The following is a 20,000-nucleotide window of genomic DNA, read 5'->3' as shown; positions in this document are numbered from 1 at the left end:
TATCGATTTCCATTTTCAAAGATTCCTTACTTCAGAGATTCCCCGTTCTGGAGGTTTCCTATTTTATTGAGTTCCCCCTTAACTTTAAGAAAATCGTTCCCCGTTCTCTGTTTGCCATCCCTCGATTCCCAGTTCCTAGTTTTTGAGCCAATAGGTTATTTCGAGGTTCATGTTTGCGTCCTCATCAAAGCGAGTCTAAAAGCAAAGTTTTTCTTATGGAAATTAGTTTTTATTCATATTTACAGTAGAACTAATTACAATCATAAGAACTTCGCACTTAGCCTAGCTTTGAAAAGGACGCAGACATGAACTCGGAAATGGCCTAATCCCAAAATAAAACGTAACATAAAATATTAAGCTTATACACGACTGAGACTGTAGCAATATCAGCTGATAATGGAGGCTGCAAAAGCTCTAATTGTTACTATTTAACATTTTAGCGACATTCAGAGAATCTGTTCATCGTTCAAACAACAGGGAAAACGTTTAAAACAAAAAAAAAAGACAAATTTGGTCATCCTCATTGTATGAACACAAAAAAATAAAATCCAGAATTAGAAATAATTATGTACATATCCAACAATACAGTAACAAAATCTTACATGGCTTTGAGTAAATTTAAAATTTTGTCAAAATCCGCTTGCTTCCAGTACACTGAGACAAATACGTCTATGGTTTCATCTAGCTGAGCGTGTAACCAGCCTAACTCCCTTCAAGGGAGACGATACCGCAGTACTTTGTAGCTTCAAGTTCTCCAGTACATAATTTTTCTTCTGTTTAACTGCCCTACGAGATGAGCTCGCACTCGTAGAGAGGATTTTTGCCCGTGCATTGGGTGGGTTGTAGTCAGCGGTTGTGCCTAGGACGTCATATGTCCACTGCATGTCCGATGTCTGGACCACAAGTTTTGCCTTGTGTGTTTTCCCGTATATTTGGGGCTTGTATGCGACCCTAATGAGGGTCCCTTCGGTACCCGCTGGAGACAGCTCTCCAGACGACGGAGTGACCGTAAACTCCTCGTCAGAACTGGGAGCAAAGAATGCTTCGAATGGGAGAGGTTGTCTGAAAGGCAAGAAAATTATTGACTTTCCTCTAAAACGATGGAATAGCATCACACCAGAAAAGTCGTTACTACGATACATCCAACTTCCTTCTTTCATGTTGGAAAGAGTTCCACAAAGATTGGAATGCTCCACCGAAAAGATTGCATTCGGTCAAGCTTTGCGGCTTACCGCAAGTTTTTTTGTGGAAAGCAAATAAAATATTTTCTGCTGTGAAGCGGCGGGGTCGCAAAAGGACTTAAACTTATGTCTCCTCTCGTAATCAGAATAAACAACGGCTAATTTGTTGAGTGGAGAGGTGGAGTTTCTTCCAGCAACTTAAGTTATATTTTTCAAAATCCCAATGCGTTTTGAAAAAAAATTGTTTCGGGTTTTACTTGTCTTATCTTGTCAAAGTACGATTCAAGACCCAAAGTTTCGACCCTCCTGCCTAGTGTCTTCCTTAAAGTGCTCAATTTGACCAACTCACTACACTAAGTGACCAAAGTTTTAAGCCCTTATTTAAAAAAGACACCTGTTTATTTGAGGACGGTGCCTACTATTGTTATTGCGCATACGTTCTGCGCATCACCAGATACTTGGATTTCCTATCGGTAGTGCTTACTAATGCAGGGATATTTTTGCGCGGTTTAAAACTATTCGGAGAAAGCAGAACTTAGCAAGTGCTCTTGCTATCCAAAAAGAAAGCTGAGGGTAGCTATGCATTTTTCAGAGATAATTAAGATATAATTTGGAAAGGAACGCCATAACTTGCTTTGTATCAGTAAAGCTTTTTGCTAATATTGTTGATTAATTATCTTTGAAAAATGCGTGGTTACCCCCAACTTTCTTTTTGAAATTTAATAACACTTGTTGAGATCTGCTTTTCCCGCATACCCATACAACCGCGTTAAAATACCTTTGAATTAATAGGCACCGTCCTAAAGCTGGAATTTTCCTATTTAATGGTCCGCCATAACTATCTTTAAAATCTCGAGAGAACTGGATCGAGGAGAAAATGACGTCAAAGACTCAATAGTTTAAGAATGCAATGCGTGTGTACGCGGCTGAATTAAATACAGCACGGGAGTTTCGGGCTTTTAGACTGTTGAACTCGTGTTTTGCACACATAATAAGCTACGTTTACAATCTGAATTTTAAGCTAGTGAATAAATCACGTCTCTTTTCCCAAGATTTAACCCTCTGAGATCCAATCGATCATTTTGAACGTGAGTAATGGCGGACCGTGAAATCCAAAACTTACACTCAAAGTAAACGGCCTTTGGATAAAAATCAAAGCTCAAAATTTTGCCAGTCAGATGTTAAGCAAACACACTTTCAAAATCTGAAGGAAAAAAGGAAGTGATTTTCTTGATCACAGGGGCACTTAAGTTTAAAACAGATTAGCACCAAGCCGCGTATGATTGTCAATTGCAATGTGAACCTTAATGTTTACCGAATACGTACTGCTATCAAATTCCAAAAATTCATCACTTTGGAAGGCATAAACGTTGTAAAAATAGCAGCGGTTTCGGTATGCCGTTGGTGGTCCAAATTCGCGCTCCAGAAAGTCGGAATTAACTTTCAAGACTTACATGGACGATGACATAGTGCTCCCGTGATAGCAACAGCAACCCAAAAAGTAATGTGATACACATCATATCAACAGAAACTTAGCCACCAAGAGGAGAACATTGGAGAAGGTACACTTCTCCTTTTTTTGTAATCGTTTCACTGGTTATATATGTAATGGCTTGCAACAAGATTGAATTAGATAAGTGTGGAGAAGATATACTACGCAGAAAAACCAGTCTCAACAAAGCAGTTTTCATTCGATCGCCGTACTGACTATACGCACCTCATTTGACTGGTCATGCGGAAGCCCACAACTGAATCCTTGTTAAGTCCAACAGATTCGATGGTGATAATGTCATCCACTTCCGGTTCAGTGGCCAACAATTTGAGCGGAAACCTCCACACTCCACCGGAAGTTGCTGATATCACAAGTTGGGTTTTGTGACTGCAAACGGAAGAAGGAGATCAAAGAGGTGAAAAAAAAAAAACAAACAACCCCATAAAAGCTGACTATTTGCCTCCTGTTTTCTCTTTTTTTTTCGTACCTGTCCTTTCCCTGCTGAGCAGAGGTCTCTTTTCGTTTTGCGTTCGCTGGGCTGACGAGTGCGGGAAAAGAGACCTCCGCCATTGGTCGAAACCACTTTGATCCAACCGCCGTCCACGACAATGGACGGGACTGTTCACAACGCATGTCCCATGATATGTTTGCTGACTGTGACTTGAGCCCGCTGTGTTTCGCGTATTCCTTTACAGTAATTTCGCTGTTGTTAAGTCAGCCCGCACTAAGTAGCAGCCGCGCATGCTCAACACTGTGAGTGAGGTCTAACGCGTTTAAAAAAATAAGGGTTTGAGAGTACAAAATTTACACTACCTAACTTTGTAATATTGGAATAACTATATAGGATAACATAACACGTCATTACGTCATCATTCAAAATGGCGGCACCCGGAAAATTTGAAAACAAAAATAAGCCATTCTTAAATTCGTTTATTTCAGATACAAACACTTTCCTTCGAAAAAAATATAGAAAATAAGATTGTACATTTTTCGCCCCGTGGTGAAAGTTACCTCTTTGTTGCAGTGGAGGTTCCAGACCGGACGGAGAATTATATGGACAGGATGTCAAAGAGAGAAGTCGCGATAGTGAACAAGAAATAAACGAGGACATACCTGAATGGTTTGAAAGGCGAAAACACAAAGTTGAAAACAAGAATGACAACTCCAGATACTTGATTCTTCATTTTTCTCATTAAACTCACACCTAGTGATCTCTCAAGACAGGACTGTGATTCAGCATCTTCGTAAACGAGTTCATACCTACAAAAGAGAAGGCGAGTTCTATTGACTTTTGATGTATGTAAACAGAAGCGGGGTTAACGTTAGCGCAGTGGTGAGAGCACTTGGCTGCCCTGCCAACAATAAAGTGACTTGAAGCTATGTTTAAGGCAAACGGCATTTGTGTCTTGTCAAAACTCAAAGTAACCAGTTTATTCAGTTTTAGCTCATATCGGGCAAATTGTCAAAAGTGAGAGAAGCTAAAATAAGTAAATGTTTATGCTTTTATAACAAGCAATGAGTAACATGCCATTTGCACTTTCACGTAATAGCAATGCTGATTATAATTAGCTCAGTCTTTCTCATCTAAGAATTCATCTCATCTCATTTCATTCATCGGGAACAAATAAGCCCAACAAATTGACCTGTTCCCAACTGTGTGGCTTCATAGCTCAGTTGGTATCGCATTGCACCGGTATCGCAGAGTTCATGGGTTCGAATCCCGTTGGAACCGCCTGAATTTTACAGGCGTCTATAAAAAGCGACAATAGGACATTTTACAATGACTGCAAAATTCTCGCGCGCTCATTGGCTAATTTTTATCGTCAATAAGCGGACAGGCACATGAATTTACAATTTATGCGATAATGACGTGATATTGCTCGCGTCAGATTGAAGTTTCTTGCATTTTTGTCTCGTGTTCCTCTCGTGTTTTGACTTAATTTTGACCCCTCTGCCTTTTTGTTATTGTAAAAAACAAATTGATGTCAATTTTTCATGCGTCTGTCCTGTTATTGACAACGAATTTCGTCATAATATTGTCAAAGTAGTCTGCGAATCCACTTGGCTATCGCCTCGTGGATCCACAGCTACTTTGACAAATTCATGATCAATAACAGGGCAGACGCATGAAAAACTGACATCAATTTGTTAATTTGCATGATGACACCATTTAAGTACAAGTACCAGAATCCTACAGGTTTTTCTTGTCTCATGCTAATTAGAGCTATCAGTAGTCTGGCAACTTACAATCATGGACAAAAGTATCGAGACAATTTACCAAAACCAACGCTTTCGAACTAACAATAGTATTTTGTATTTAAATGAAAACACCTTTTTCATCTGTAGTCCGCCCCCTGTGCCCCCCCTCCCCTCCCCTCCCAAAAAAATGTTGCAAAACACTTCGTGGGTGTTTATTTGTTTCCAACATTGACAAACGGGCAAGGGAAGGCTACCTTTCACGAGGAGAGAGAGGACAATTTACAACAAGGGAAAAAAGGTTGGTAGTTTTCATGTGTCTCAACAACTTTTGTCGATGATTGGTAGCTACCTGTCCCCTTCAGACACGTTCCATGCATTTGGATACTGAGTTGCTGAGAAATTGCAACTGAAATTTCCTTTAGGCAAAAGTATTCAGTTTAATTTTTTAAGTTGATTTATTTTCCTAGTTTTGTTTTTTTAGAAAGATTATACCACAGTGCTGAAATTCGGGTTTCTTTTCTTCTTACTTTTTAGCCTTTTGTCTAAAATCCCACCAATAATGTTCGAAAAGGCCTGTCCTGGTGTACTTACAGATTATATATACCAAAGACGTACCTAAATTCTTCCGGAACATTGAGGTAGTCCACTCCATATTCCAATTCTCCGGGCATACGACGTCCCAGTAGACTTATCGGGGTAACACTTGGATACCGTCCTATCCCCGCCCCCACAGAATTAGGAGCCAGTCCAGTGAGCGACACTTCCACCCTCTCTTCCACGCGGCTCCGAGCCTTGCATTCAATACAAGGGGCCTGGGACTCCTTGATAGGAAGGGACTCAGGAATCCCCCTAACGGGGTATATCCAATGGAGATCATTGACCATGCGCGTACTCATCATGCTGGGGTAGTCACCGCCCCAGGTGTCAGTGGGATCTTCTCTGTGTATAGTTACAGTGACAGTAGCTTCATACAGCTGCATGGTGTCGGGTGCAAAGGAGATTGGGATATCTAGACTCGCTCCAGGCTCCAGAGGGATGCTTTTGACACGTTTGAGAAGGAGACAGAAAACCGATGCTTTGGGCTGAGAGTCAAGACGCATGCTGAATAAAGCACCTGGGGAAAAGTGCGGTAAAGAGTGATATTTGCGTTAGCCTAAATTTCTGCTGCCTCCTAGGATCACTGAGAGTACTGAGGACTTGGCTAAAATTCACGCAATATTCCAACAATTGGATACTACCAGATGTGATTATCTATTTTGAGACCAGTGTTGGGAGAAACGGATTGCCAATAGCTGTTTAAGATTACTTTGCAATGGTGGCTAAAAAAACTTAAACCGAAGTAAAGAAGTGCAACAGGTAACGGGCCACAGATCCTTACCAAGAGAATATGAGGTAAGGGAGCGAATCCCTGTTTCCATGACAACTATTTGAAATCTACTTTTAGATAGCACCCGTTCTGCGAGGGTTATTTTTATCTCTTGTTACCATGACCGCGCGGTCCATTTTCACATCAACTGACCAATAAGGCGTTGTCGTCTTTGAAATAACCACGCAGTATGACACGGTAATAATAATACATTTCAAATAAATTTCATCGCAATAGGGCAAAATATGGGGGATTCCCTCTTCTACTTCACACTCTCCTGTCCTTACACAGACAGCCTGCCACTAATGCTCTGGTCTTTACTTTACTGAGAATTGAACGTGACTCGGTTGTCAATTGTGATTTTTTAAGGACAGTGCCTACTATTGGTATTGCGCATACGTTCTGCGCATCTGGAGATACTTCGGTTTCCTATTGGTGGTGCTTACTAATACAGGGATATTTTTGTGCGGTTTAAAACCATGCAGAGAAAGCTGAACTCGGCAAGTGCTCTTGGTTTCCAAAAAGAAAATTGGGGGTAACCATGCATTTTTCTGAGATTATCAAGATTCGATTTGGAAACAAACGCCATACATTACTTTGTATTTTAAAGCTTTTTACAAATATTGCTGATTAACTATCTTTGAAAAATGCGTGGTTACCCTCAATTTTCTTTTTGGATTTGAATAACACTTTTTAAGATCTGCTTTTCCCGCATGTTCATAAACCGCGCAAAAATACCTTTGAATTAGTAGGGAACGCCCTTAACAGAAAGAACGACAGATTACACCGATCACTCAACCATTAAGCCCAAGCGGAACACAGATATTCAATGGCTCCTGATAATACTTACCAGTTCGGGACAAAAGCCTTTCCTTCATGATCACGTCCACAGTGACTTGTCTGTCAGTTGGATTTTTGAACGGAATAATCACCGACGAATTTCCACCCAATTGTGAATAGAGATTGATAGGATCCGCTGCACCAGGCATCATTCCCGTGCCGGATGCGTGAAATACCCAGCTACCCAGCTAACAAAATGAGATAAGAATATCACGTTACCGTTCGGACAAAAAGTGACTAATGGACTATCGTGTTACTGGACAACCTACTGAATTTGCATATTCGTGACACTGACTTCGTTAAATTAGATTTCTAGTTAGTTCGGGCCGCCTTCAAAGAACAAATACTGCAGTGAAATCATACCGGACGGAAGAGAATTTCTTTTCCTTTAGATTCTTTTGCATATGGTTTTGTACAGTTTTCTCGATTTGTTAGTTAATTCTTGTGAACACCGTTATTCTTGGTTTGCGCGTCAAGCAAGGAGACAAGAAAATCTTAGAATGAAAAGAAATACCATACGCAAGCCACGTATCAAAGTCTAGGGGGCGAGATTCGAGATTCGTGTCTATGGCAAAAGGCGTACGTCGAAATGTAATCTGCGGTTAGTTAAACCTCATCTACTTGAATCTACTTGACTTCAAGCCAGTTGCTTGCCTATTAAGCAATCGAACAAATTGAGAGAAAAAAAAGATGAAAAACACTTTATTCAAAGAAGGATGCGTATTTACAACCTCGGTTCGGTGTATTTTCCCACAACAGGTGGAATTAGGACATGCTGATTTTTGGTGAGGCGGAGAAAAACGCTCTCAGCAGAGTCCAGAGCCAAAACGAACTCAATCCACTTTGACAACAACCTGGATATTGATCTTTCAATACTGATGAGAGGCCTCTTATCACTACGCCTACAACACGGGATATTCTCAGTTGGTTACCCTTTGTCAGTTTCCTGTTGGTCTTGTCGTAGATGACAAAAAAAAAACGAGAAAGGAACTGATAAGCTCGTATGAGAGAATTTTCAATAGTTGTATGACGAGCAGCAGCCGTCGTTGGTGGTTGAATGAATGAATGAAAGCTACTTTCTTACCTAAAGTGAAGCGGATGTTTAATATCAACACAAAGCGTATTTACCTGAGGGCACTGAAAGGAAATTTCAGCAGCATGAAGACGCCCAATAGCCGATGGTGTAAACTTCAGTGGTACCTCTAACAGGCTGCCAGCTGCCAGAAGAATCTGTGAGGAATTGTCTAGTTCCAGGTTGAAGTTTGCAGGATTTGTACACTGAGGAGTCAACACAAGTGATTCGCCTGTAGGATTCTGAAGGCGAATCATCTGATACGTAGACCTGAAAATACCAACACTACATTAGTTGAAGAAACTGCGTGATCAAAGAAAGTAGCTGTAGGCGGTGAAAACACACAGAATTCCAATTATGTAAAGTCGCGTAGAATAATCTTATCTTAATCTCAGGAAATTTTTTAAACTATTTTGTTATTAGAACTCAAAACGGTAAAATGAACCTAAACTAGAATCTTTTCCGTTGATAAAATAAGTCCTTCCCTCAGAGGCAAACATTTCACCATTTTCGGGCCGAAATTTCGCTTTTTATGTGTTGCGCAGGTTAGGTTAACTTATCAAGCCTTGCAGTGGACCAAAGCAGGAGCTATAGCATGGGGCCTGGCCCATTTGACATCACTGTCTACTTTGCCAACAAATGTCCTTAGGTATGACACACAAACTCAAGAATGCCACACCACTGCATCTTACAGGCTCCGTCATTAGGGAGCTTAAGCACGCGCGTTTTTGAGACGCGGACGGCAACCGGAAGAGAGCATTTCGCGTGCCAGGGCAGTGGTGTCTCCCAGATTTTTATACTAATCATCTCTAATGGAGAAACGATACTTTGCAATGTAAATGTGGTTGTGTGAAGACAAGTTAAAAGGGAAAACAGCTCACTTCCGGTTCCCGTGCGCGTCCCAACAAACGCGCATGCTTAAGCTCCCTACTGTGGTCAAAGAACGGCTAGTGCGGCATTGCTCCTGGTTTTGGATGGCGCCTTAACGTGTTGTATTTACTTGAATTAATAGGGACCTTAAGATCCAAAACGGCGACGTCCGCGAAACCGTCATTTAAGATTGGTAGTTTATGCTTCTCAAAGTGCTTCGTGATTATTCCAGTTTGTTCATGAAAATTGTGTTGTGCAGTGTGGCCCAGTGGTTAGGGCGCTTGCCTTGAGATCCGGAGATCCCGGGTTCAAGACCCACTCTGACCATTTGCTGAATTTGTCCCTGGTAGTCCCTGGTTCAACTTCTCAGTTGCACTTGTAACAGTTGTTGTTGTTCTGTTCCGTTGTTTCGTTGATTGTGTTTCATTGGCCCTGAAAAGCCCCTATGGGGAGAGGTCAATTAAGTATGTATTGTATTGTATTGTATTGTACCACCAAGTATCGAAACTATCCAGGAACTGAATTGGGAAGAACAGTGTTGAAACTTAGAAATAAAATAAAACATTCACCCGTGTGTGCTTTCGTCTTCCTTAGAACTTGAGATTTGGTCATTTCACGTTGGAGATTGGCACATAACGGGAGAGATAGGTACCAAACTTCAAATCGCAAGTGCAGAGCCATTGTTTTGCTCATTCAAGTCTATTGTTTGGTGGCTTTCTCGCTAAATTGCCGTCCTAGATCTTAAGGTCCTTCATATGCTCTGTACACGACCCCAAAAGCTTCATGTTTTAAGTATCACCGAGTACATATTTAAGGTTCTTTACTCGACTTTGTGGGCGGCAGGGTGTCCGAGTACGATTTTAGCTCTTAAATTCATGATCTCCCCCTCTCATTCTGCCATCCGGAGAGCAGTCCTCAAAAGAACAGATTAAACCGAACATTCCGTATATTCCTATCTAAAATAGTCCCCAAAGAATCCGTCCCAATATTCTCGCAGCTACTTACTTTCCAAGCTCGGAGTGAACTGTTGGCAGGTGCACTGGTAGAGGGGTGGTAGCTTTGAGGATGAGGTCATACCAAAATTCTCCCACAGCTTCACTTTGGAAAATCACACTACAAAGAGAACAAAGCCGGTAAATATTACATTTTTATTAATATTTCGAACACTGAATCTCAAATGCTTTTCTCACATGTGCGAAGCACATCATCAACAAGTATTTTATCAAAAGGACTTTTGTGAGATATTTGCGTACTTTCCGTCAATATCGTAAGACATCGGTTTCCAGTTGAAGGCTATTTCCTAAGTTTACGGGCCATTCTCAAGTGGACTGAAGAATTTTCATGAATTGCGCTGGATTTAGAATTTTCAATTCTTGTCTTCACATTGCAAGATGTATTTTTCATACATCTTCCATGATCGTTGCAAGCAACCATGCGTCGTCACCTGTATTTAGTACAGAGGGGGCTTTGCAAAGGAGAGTAAAGGACTAGATAAGGTTATGCTGATTAAGGCAACGCGGGAAGCTTACTTACGCTAAATGAAAAAATACAGCTTTTTAAAATAATACAAACCTAGACAAACCTTCTCCCCAGAAGAACACATATCTCACCTTCCAGTATATTCACCAATCACTGTTGGTGCGAATGTCACGTGATAGGTGACCTGCTGCCGCGGGAACAAAATGATCCTGGGCTCGCCGGTTAGAGCCTCGCCATCGATGAGCACGTCCATAACAATCCTTTCTCGAGTCGGGTTTGTCACTGCAATGTCCACTGCCACTGCCGAGTGAGCGGCACAAGTGACTTCTAGGGTCCTTTCCGGATGGGGTGCTGAGGCTTGTATCTCAATAGTGTACCACAAACGGTAGGGGCGCGTGGTGGTACTCACAGCGGAGCCCTTATTCTCTGCGATCTCATTTTGGTCATTCTCCTCAACTTCATCATCGTCGACAGTTCTGTGGATAAATACAACACGATAGTACAAACGATCCTCAAAGTACGGGCCCCAGTTTTTCAAAAGCCAGATAACATTGTCTGATGAATAAGTCAAGCAACCGTGAATACGCACTCTAAGCACATCTTTGTAAAGATGAATGGACTATCAAACTGAATTTAATAAGAAGTGTTAAATTAAGACAAAGCCCTTACATGGGACGAATTATTCGTAACTTGATTGGCTATAAAGCTAAATAAGTCATTTTTTTCGAACGGACCGACAATGTGGCTCGAGAACTTTAAACCAATACTTAAGCCTATTTGAACGAAGGCGATCGTGAACTAACTTATATAACTTCCTTTTTCAGATTCCTTTTACAAGCTTCTAAAAATGAGTGAAGGATTTCACCTTGGCAAATGAGGGCTAACACTGGCTTCCACAGGTGAGTCAAATGAAACAATTCCACTAAAAGTGCCTCGTCTCCATGGAGAGACAGTGATCAAGTGCTCGGCCGTTTTTCCTGGAAGAACAGTGATTGTAGCTGGTCCACTCACGATATCTAGGTCGGTCTTGACCTAACAGAGCACAAGTAAAATAGCATGCTTGTTAAATTTCGAATTTTAAGATTTTTCTATTTGATTTATAAATTAAATGCACATCCACATTCGAACTTCCAAATCTGCTTAAGCGTCTTTACAAATGTAACATAAGCAAAGCGAAAACAGAGTTTCATTATATAGATTCAGATACATCACGTAAAAAGACTTATAAATTTATAAGCCCATTTTTATGTATATGGCTGTCCGTCGTAACCGACGTTGACTGTCTTGAGTACTGACTCAAGCACAGGCTGTCATGTGGGCGATCAGATCTGCTCGGGATCGGATCTGCAGTATCGCTGGCAATTGGTGCATTATAAACCAATTTAAAACACGATTAACAACACTGTAGTGTCTTCCTGGCATCCGTTATTCTCATGTACTAACCTGGAATGTGAGTTTATCTTTCGTAACGTTTGGTACTTGTAGAGTGTAAGTGGCGCTGTCAACAAGAATTTGGACATTATCATTAGTGTCACTAAGTGTGACTGAGTACCAACTAAATCTCAAAGAAAAACAATTATACCGAAGCTGGAGGGATAGACTACAAGCGTGTAACTTCGATGTACTAGAAATAAGGGTACATGTAGGTAGGGCGATGATTTTTTACCTTTAATCCCCCAAAAAATATATATACAATTCGGAATAAAATATATTCGATATAACAAAGCCTCACTGTATCCTCCATAAACAAAAAGGGATACATTATTACGAATACACAATAAGCACTCTGAAAACCCGCGGGTGCCGGGGTGGGGAAAAAATGGTCGGTAATGGCGGGGGCAGGCAAAAACAGCTGTCCACATTCTTTCTTCCACTCAGCCAGACTTGGACAAGAAAGTTGCGTTTATGTATCAAAAATTAGGTAAGTTGGTCGTGGCCTAAAGGATCACCTGCGAGACAAAATGTCTTGTGAACTGCGCATTTCGCATAACAAAATTGTCCAAATTGTGAGAGTGTTGCCGTTACCTTTCCTTAGCGGGGCACTCTATCAAGATGTGGTCCAATGGAAGCGGTTTCTGTCCTGTTCCTCGCAGCCTATAGACCTGTTCATTCCCATCTAGCGTGTTTGTAAGCGTCAGTTTTCCCTCAATAACGAAATCGTAAAAATGACATCTAAGTACTCGCTCAAATGGTACACGCGGGCGGCAATTAAGCGGGCGTGCATCTAATTGGGTGCATTTTCGGACATAGAGCGGTTTTCAATTGAGTGTCGAAACTCATTAGCGAATTGCTTTGGTTATGCATTACTTAATTCAGTGATTGGTTCAAAGTTCTCGCGCCACTTTTTCAACCAATCAGAAGTGAAACCAAAACCAATCGTGGCTCGCGCGTGCACATTTTCCCGCGCTTTGTATCGGCTACGTGTAATTTCTTCGAATTTTCATTTGTTTACTGGATTGTCTCCGTCCTTTTTGATTGGCCAAAGTAATTACTTTGGTTTTGGTTTGACGACACTCCATTGAAACTCGCTCTATGTGCATTAACTTCGTTTTCTCAGGTCGTACCGTAAGCTAAGGCACCTTGTTTTTCCAGTTCAATTTGAATAAATTAATTTGGAAAAAACGCGGGCTACCACTTCTAGTAAGAGAAATTAATGACAGTAAGAGGCAATGAACGAAAAAACAGAACAATGAACGACGGGGGACAAACACACTATGGAAAAACTGCTCCCTCGCTTTTACATTACCAACCGGTTAACCTGCCACTGTATAGATTCCTCACAAACGACGGGTAATGAATCACTATTTCTTCGGACAAACTAGCAAGTCAAGCTAGTTTAACTACACGTGCGTTAACGTTTTCTAGCTTTAAGGTAAGGTTGAGAAGTGTAATCAGATTGCAAGTGAAAGGTCTTCGTGTACTTACCTCAACGCTACCCTCGTAAGATGGTCTGAACATCAGGGGATAGTGGGTGGTGAGGCGTGATTTTGCGACCATCACCGGTGGTCCGTAGAACCCCTCCCCTGTAATGGTCGCCGCCAGATGCCAATCATGGTTACTTTGATTGACCTGCCCAGAGAAGACAGACGTTAAAGTTTAGAAAATTGAAACTGTTAATAATTAACATTTAACTTGAACACCTTTGTTGAGTGTGTACCGAATGCCAAGTAACTGATGAGCCGTGGAGGTCGCCAGGTCACCGCCATTCGGCTTTCCCTGCACCAAGGCAACACGGAAAGCCGAAAAAATTCTGAAGAAAGATTCATTTTTCAAATCGGGTCCCTCACTCCCGAAGGAATTAAAGAACGCTTTTCTTTCGAAGACTTTTTATCCTCCATTTTGTTATAGTCACGATTAATTAGTAATAGGACTTCGTGTCGTACAATTCAGGGGTAATAAAGTCTGCTACGAACCTAGTGGCCCATCAGGCCTGCGCTTATCTCCGGTTACTGTAGCATGAAGCGACTAGAAGTATTTCTACTCCCCTCTAGATGGGATGCTAGTCCATCGCAGGGTTACCCCCAGCATTAAATTTGCCGGTACCCACTTATACACCTGGGTGAAGAGAGGCACTGTGAGAGTAAAGGGTCTTGGCCAAGAACACAACACAATGACCCGGCCAGGGCTCGAACCCGGACCGCTCGATCCGGAGACCAGCGCGCTAACCGTTAGGCCACCACGCCTCCCATTCAGGGGCAATCATGCTCGTAATTTCAAATCGGCCGAGCGCGCAAAATTACTCCGATCGATTACTCCCTGAATAGGCCAGTTTCGTATTCTAACGGTTGGACTGGATCTAGCATGAAATGGAGGCTATTGCGGGCAAATTAATTTGCATTTAAAAAGATTTGCCCGCATTAGCCTCCATTTCATGCTAGGTCCAGTCCAACCGTGAGAATTCGAAAATGGTCTATTGTACTCTATTAGTTCGCTCTGACAAAGGGCTGACGTCCGAAACGTCAACTTTCCAAGTTCTTTTCGGTGGTCAATTTACCATATACCCCGCCCAATTGATAAGTTACCCATTTCTGTGTTTCACTTCTTCACTGACGCTCACCAGTTTCTTTAGAGACTAAGCCCCTTTAAAGCCACTAATAAGGCAATTTACATTCGTTATTTGACTTTAGTTACGCTGGTAGAATCTCACAATCGGGCAAATTGGCTCGGGTTAGCGAGTCTTAAAACCATCCAAAGCACTGAGCTGACACTGAGGAGAAAATAAATGGTCTTTCGATAAGAAAACTCAAGGTAAAGGTAAAGTAACTGAATTTAACGTCGGTAGTTCCTTTAGCTACGAGGCTGCCATGTACCAATGGAAGCCGACGGTGCGTCCTTTAAGAGTGCTCCGTTTTACGGGTATTTACAGCTATAGCTACACGGATCAGAGAAAAGTCGAAACAGACGTTGAAGTCACCAAGGATCAAACTGGGAACCTCTTGCTCTGAAAGCCAAGCACGAGCCAACTGGGCTACGCCTCTCTCTTACAATCCAACCTTGGCAGAAATATACGCATTTATATGCTAAATAACGAAAACAAATTACCACTGGTATATCCTGCGAAACGGATTGATGTGCCGGTGACGTGAACTCCAGCTCAAGAGCTGAGCCCTCTGGCGTCACGGTACACTCCAGCTGATACACTCGGATGTCATGCGCAGACTTCAAGGTTATTGTACATGGGTAGTGTCCAGGTCCTTTCGGCTGAAAGGTCACGGGTAAAGATATTGTGTTCTTTGGTGAATTGCGTCCTGTAGAGGGTAAACCAATAGATATTGAGGAAAATAACAACTTGAGTTTGATAATTATTGCTTTACAGATCTAATGATAGGAGGTCCAAAATGAGATGTTACATGAGGATACCAATGATAAAAGGACGAGCTCAAAGAAACGAGTGAAGAACCAGCACTCCACGTTGAGTGATTATTTTCTCAAACATGGTTAGGTTGAGCTTCTTATCCTCATTGTTTGTTATTGCTAATTTATGCAAATGCGACGTAAAAACAGTGGCTACGAGGGGTAATACTTGACATGCTTAGCGGGAAATGACTGACGCCTGGCCAAATGTCCCTCGATAGTCCAGGTACTTGCTCGACTCAAATCTATAGGTTATCATGGTTCAGTGTGAGGTTGTCAGTCAATGTTCAGACCTAACACTGTTTTAAACAACTCAGCCCTGATCTTAGTTTAATACCAACTAGGTACAATACAATAACAATTTACAATCAATGACGATCAAATGTCACTGTATTTAGGAAATATAAGCTAATCGACAATTTTCAAATTTTCACGGCTGGACTGGATCTAGCATGAAATGGAGGGTAATGCGGACAAATCTTTTCAAATGCAAATTAATTTGCCCGCATTAGCCTCCATTTCATGCTAGATCCAGTCCAACCGTTAGAATACGAAACTGGCCTATTGGAAAGCTTGAAAGAGCGATAATGCCAAGATGAACAAGGTTAAATATTTACATATTACTTGTTCGCGCACATGGCTCCCTGTGAAGAATATGTTACTTATGAGTTATCCTATAAAGGTCTTTCGTTAATGTAATTTGGTATGTGTCTTTTTCCCTTTTCATATGCGATTGCTGACAATTTCTAAATTGCAAAAAAATCAATTAATGGCTTTTGCACTCTTTAACTTACCATTCTTGTTACTTATGCTTGCGGGGATGGTGACCTTGGAAGCAGCAAGGAAGAACTTGGAGCTTAATTCTGTATGAAATTCAGTGACCTCCTTTTCGAAGGCCTCCTTCGTACCGGGGTCTCCCGCATGAAGGAATGTGTCTCCTCCCAGACCCAGCGCGGCAACACTGGCTGTGACGGAGCAACTGGTCAGCGTGCCGGTTAGTTTACGGCGCTGAAGCTCTCGTTCTGACATGCGCTGTTGAGCGGCAATCGCTTCAAACGAAAAGAAAAATAGACGGCAAAAATAAGTCAAACAGCCTAAGAGAAATTGAATTCTAGACAGTACGCTAAATTGTGTTAAAGCAGAGGATGGAGGAAGTAAGCATAAACACACAAAATCTGTCTCTGACTGTAACTTACAATGAACAGCTTCATTTTCCGAGCCGTACGTCTCATATTTACGGCGACAATGTTCTCATGACGGTAGCATAACATGAAAAGCTCTTTTTTTCTTTTACTGGCTATTATTTCGCCGCAATATGAGCTATAAACAGTGTTTTGTCAGCTGTGAGTTTCGACTTTGTACATGGCCCTAACAATTCGCAAACCGGCATAATGCATGGAAACCCACGCGAAACATAATGCAAGTTGTGACCTTTTTGTTTGCTACAACGATATGCAAAGAAATGCACGTAATTAGCAACAAGCCGATTTTAATAGAATTACTTTCATATGACCTTCGAAAATAAAATCAAAAACAGATCGTAAACAAAAATGCAAAACATTTAATTGGCTTATCGAACAAAAACAAATGAGCGCGAACTTTCGTTGGCTTAGCGAACGCGGATGCAAACAATGTCATCTCACCATGGAATTTACTGGAAAGCGATCGGCTTTTGCTTTATGCAGTGATGTAATTGGGCAATCGAACTGTTTACTGCCCACATTAAGAGTTTCCCTGGCAGGAATAAGGAGAAGCTTTGTTTTAATCTTGCCAAACATTGGTCCGTGAAACAAATTGAGAACACTTTTTCGAGGTCATACGAAAGTCGCTCTAAGCGTTACGAACGAAAGTATCCCCTTGTTCCCCTCCCCAAGTTCAACAACACTTGTGTCTCAGTATACAGACAATTAACGTAACGAAGTGCCTCCTAAAATCTACTGCCAAAGAACAGAAAAACAGCTGCATTTGCCGTGGTCTTTTGCCAACACTTAATTACCTCATAGTTGAAAAAAAAAAAAAACCTGGGCGTGCATTTAATTTCTGGACATAACTGCACCACCAGGAACTCACCATTGCCAAAAACGAAACCCGACCCTGAATGAAATTTAAGCATTAGTTTCCGCATGCTTTTGAAAGGTCACTGCATCACAGTTCCTTTCTGGAGACAAGGGAGAAAAGCTTTCATATTTAAATGTATCTCTAAATAGTGGCTAGCTCTTGACGGCAAGAAAAAAATTAACTCGGAACAAAGACGAATAGGCAACAATAGAATAAGGACACATTACAGCGCACCTAAACTCAAATATTTTTCGTTCCTAATATAAATCTCCCATCCAAAGCAAACATATGTCGCCAAGTTGTTCAAAAGCCGATTAACGCTAATCCCAGGTTAAAAATTAACCAAGGAGTTTATTTCTCTATTCTCAAATGCTGTTCAACGGTGATATTCGATAAAACTCTACATTAGAAGAAGTCAAATTTGAAAACAAAATAAAGCAAAAGAAACTTTTACGAAAAAAATTGAAAACATGAAACAAAGTTTACGCTAATCCTGGATTAAGTTAATCAGCTTTCGAACAACCGGGCCCAGAATTTCGCGTTTTCTGTGTCGTGCAAGCCACGTAAAATCATAAATATTCTTGGTCTTTGGCCATTTCAACTTAATCAAAAACAAAAGTAAAATGCGCTTTATCATTATGTTTGTAGCCGCTGTTTGTTTTGTTTTTGATTATAAGCCACGTAAACTTGGCAGAACTAGCAGCAATTTGGACCCACGACCGTGATGTGAGAGGTATGGGTCTGTTCTCGATCTATTCCTGTTTTTAAAGAATTTATGCATTGCAAAGCAGTTTGTGACGTAAGTCCAGAATAGACCCATGATCGATCGTGCGTCCAAATTACTGCTAGTTCAACCAAGTTAACGTGGCTTGCACGAAACAGAAAACGCGAAATTCTGGGTAACAGTGGTGACATATGTTTGCTTTGGATGGGAGGATCTACATTAGGAACGAAAATTTTTTGAGTTTCGGAGCACTTTAAGGTCTTGGAGTGTACTCGTAAAATTGAACCCAGGCGACATCGACATGAGCTCTCAACATCACGTAATCCCTGGTCCGGCCACTGACGTCAGTGTTAAAATTTTATGTTTTCAGTAAATCATAAAATAAATATAACTTATTTGTCTGTATCTGGCTCAGGTTTACATTACAAATGACGACCAAATGAGCCTAAAACACCGGTGATAACTCACCCAATGCATTCTCTCTTGCTTCATTGACAATCGGGATACACAAGTCTTCGGTGAACGACTCATCATGCTCGCATTTCCAGTATACTACCCTCTCATCGCCACCGTACGCCCCCCTGCCACTTCTCGCAGCTGCAGCACTGCTGATACGCACGCTATGGGGGGAGTTGGTCACCGGCATCGGGGAGGGGAGAGGCAGAGTTGCGTTGGCCTCAATACAGTAGAGAAATTCGCCAATTTTATCGTTGATAAACAAGACTGAACACTGACGGTGACCGACATCGAAAGGAAGGAAGTGTATTTCCACTACACCAGTGCTGTTGGCCTTCATATTTATTGTCTTTGCAGGGGACCAGAACGCACTTAGCATTGGATCTGGGGGACCTAGCAACAAATAAAGGCGATCATGTAAAATACAGCGTACAAGAATTTTATGCATAGCTTTTAAACATGCATATCAGTCAATTTCATTAGCTCACTTTTAAGTTCAATTCTCTTATTTTATCTTTGTTTTTGAGATGATAGATGGTTTTCAATCACGTGATGAGACGGCCATGTCGGTGCGCAAAACAATAGCAAATTATGGCTCATGTTTTGCATTATAATAAAGTCAAATTCCCAAAACAGTTTTTTCTCTATTGTTCTGTGCACCAACATGGCTGCTGTGACGTCAGGTGAAAACCATCTATTTGTGGTTTTCGCGTTACGTCATTGCCGCCATGTTGGTGGACGAAAATAAAAGATCTCTCATTAGCTCCTTTTGTTCGCCCACCAGCAATTGTTCATTGCAGCATTGTTATATGTGTCTCTAGGTTGCAAACCATCTATTCATATGGAACATGCGTTTTATCAGTTTTATTTCAGTATTATTTGTTATTAGTATCACCCAACTAGTGGACTAATGCAAATCCTGCATTTTGATTGGCTACGCTACTAAAGGACTATTAGTAATAGTCCTCGAGTAGCGAAAAGCGTGACCCTTTCTTTCGTTTAATTCCCAATTAAATATTTCTTTAACTTGCATTTGCTAACTTTACTATTGCTTTTTCTGTCCGATTAGTTGGCTTCGCCTCATGGGAAATTGACCCATAGCCCGCAAGGGCTACGGGTCTAATTGTTAATTATTACATGACATCATGGCGGCCATGTTGGTGTCCTATAGTAGTTCTGCAAACATTAAACTCTAGTCGTATGCCCAAATTGTTTTGTTTCAGGTTTAAAAATCACGTCTGATGATCACCGATTTAGCGATGAATATGCTATATTGCATGCTAAACAACTAATTTGTGAATGAAAACAAAAAACCAAGCCTGGCCAATCGCAGCAAAGCACAAAATCAAACAAACCAATGAGCTCGAAACACAATCATACATCCGACACCAAAAAAAAAAAAAATCATG

General features: G+C 41.3%; 1 protein-coding gene across 1 annotated transcript in view; it reads right to left on the bottom strand.

Annotated features, from left to right (window-relative positions):
• LOC137996906 (cilia- and flagella-associated protein 47-like) overlaps window positions 1-20,000 on the bottom strand; it is a 68,908-nt gene continuing 48,908 nt past the window's right edge. Inside the window, exons 39-53 of the mRNA XM_068842544.1 lie at window positions 18,604-18,984; window positions 16,148-16,402; window positions 15,042-15,247; window positions 13,425-13,568; window positions 12,525-12,643; window positions 11,943-11,997; window positions 11,365-11,531; window positions 10,631-10,975; window positions 10,026-10,133; window positions 8,207-8,420; window positions 7,089-7,266; window positions 5,488-5,986; window positions 3,787-3,933; window positions 2,899-3,060; window positions 1-1,062 (exon numbers count right to left, since the gene is read on the bottom strand). Of these exons, the coding sequence (XP_068698645.1) occupies window positions 678-1,062; window positions 2,899-3,060; window positions 3,787-3,933; window positions 5,488-5,986; window positions 7,089-7,266; window positions 8,207-8,420; window positions 10,026-10,133; window positions 10,631-10,975; window positions 11,365-11,531; window positions 11,943-11,997; window positions 12,525-12,643; window positions 13,425-13,568; window positions 15,042-15,247; window positions 16,148-16,402; window positions 18,604-18,984 (3,365 nt within the window). The 3' untranslated portion in view covers window positions 1-677. The remainder of the gene's footprint in view (window positions 1,063-2,898; window positions 3,061-3,786; window positions 3,934-5,487; window positions 5,987-7,088; window positions 7,267-8,206; window positions 8,421-10,025; window positions 10,134-10,630; window positions 10,976-11,364; window positions 11,532-11,942; window positions 11,998-12,524; window positions 12,644-13,424; window positions 13,569-15,041; window positions 15,248-16,147; window positions 16,403-18,603; window positions 18,985-20,000) is intronic.

The sequence above is a fragment of the Montipora foliosa genome, chromosome 3 (assembly GCF_036669935.1).
Source record: "Montipora foliosa isolate CH-2021 chromosome 3, ASM3666993v2, whole genome shotgun sequence".
Lineage (NCBI taxonomy): Eukaryota > Metazoa > Cnidaria > Anthozoa > Scleractinia > Acroporidae > Montipora > Montipora foliosa.
Note: the sequence above shows the minus strand (reverse complement) of the source record. Positions and strands in the feature narration are given on the sequence as shown.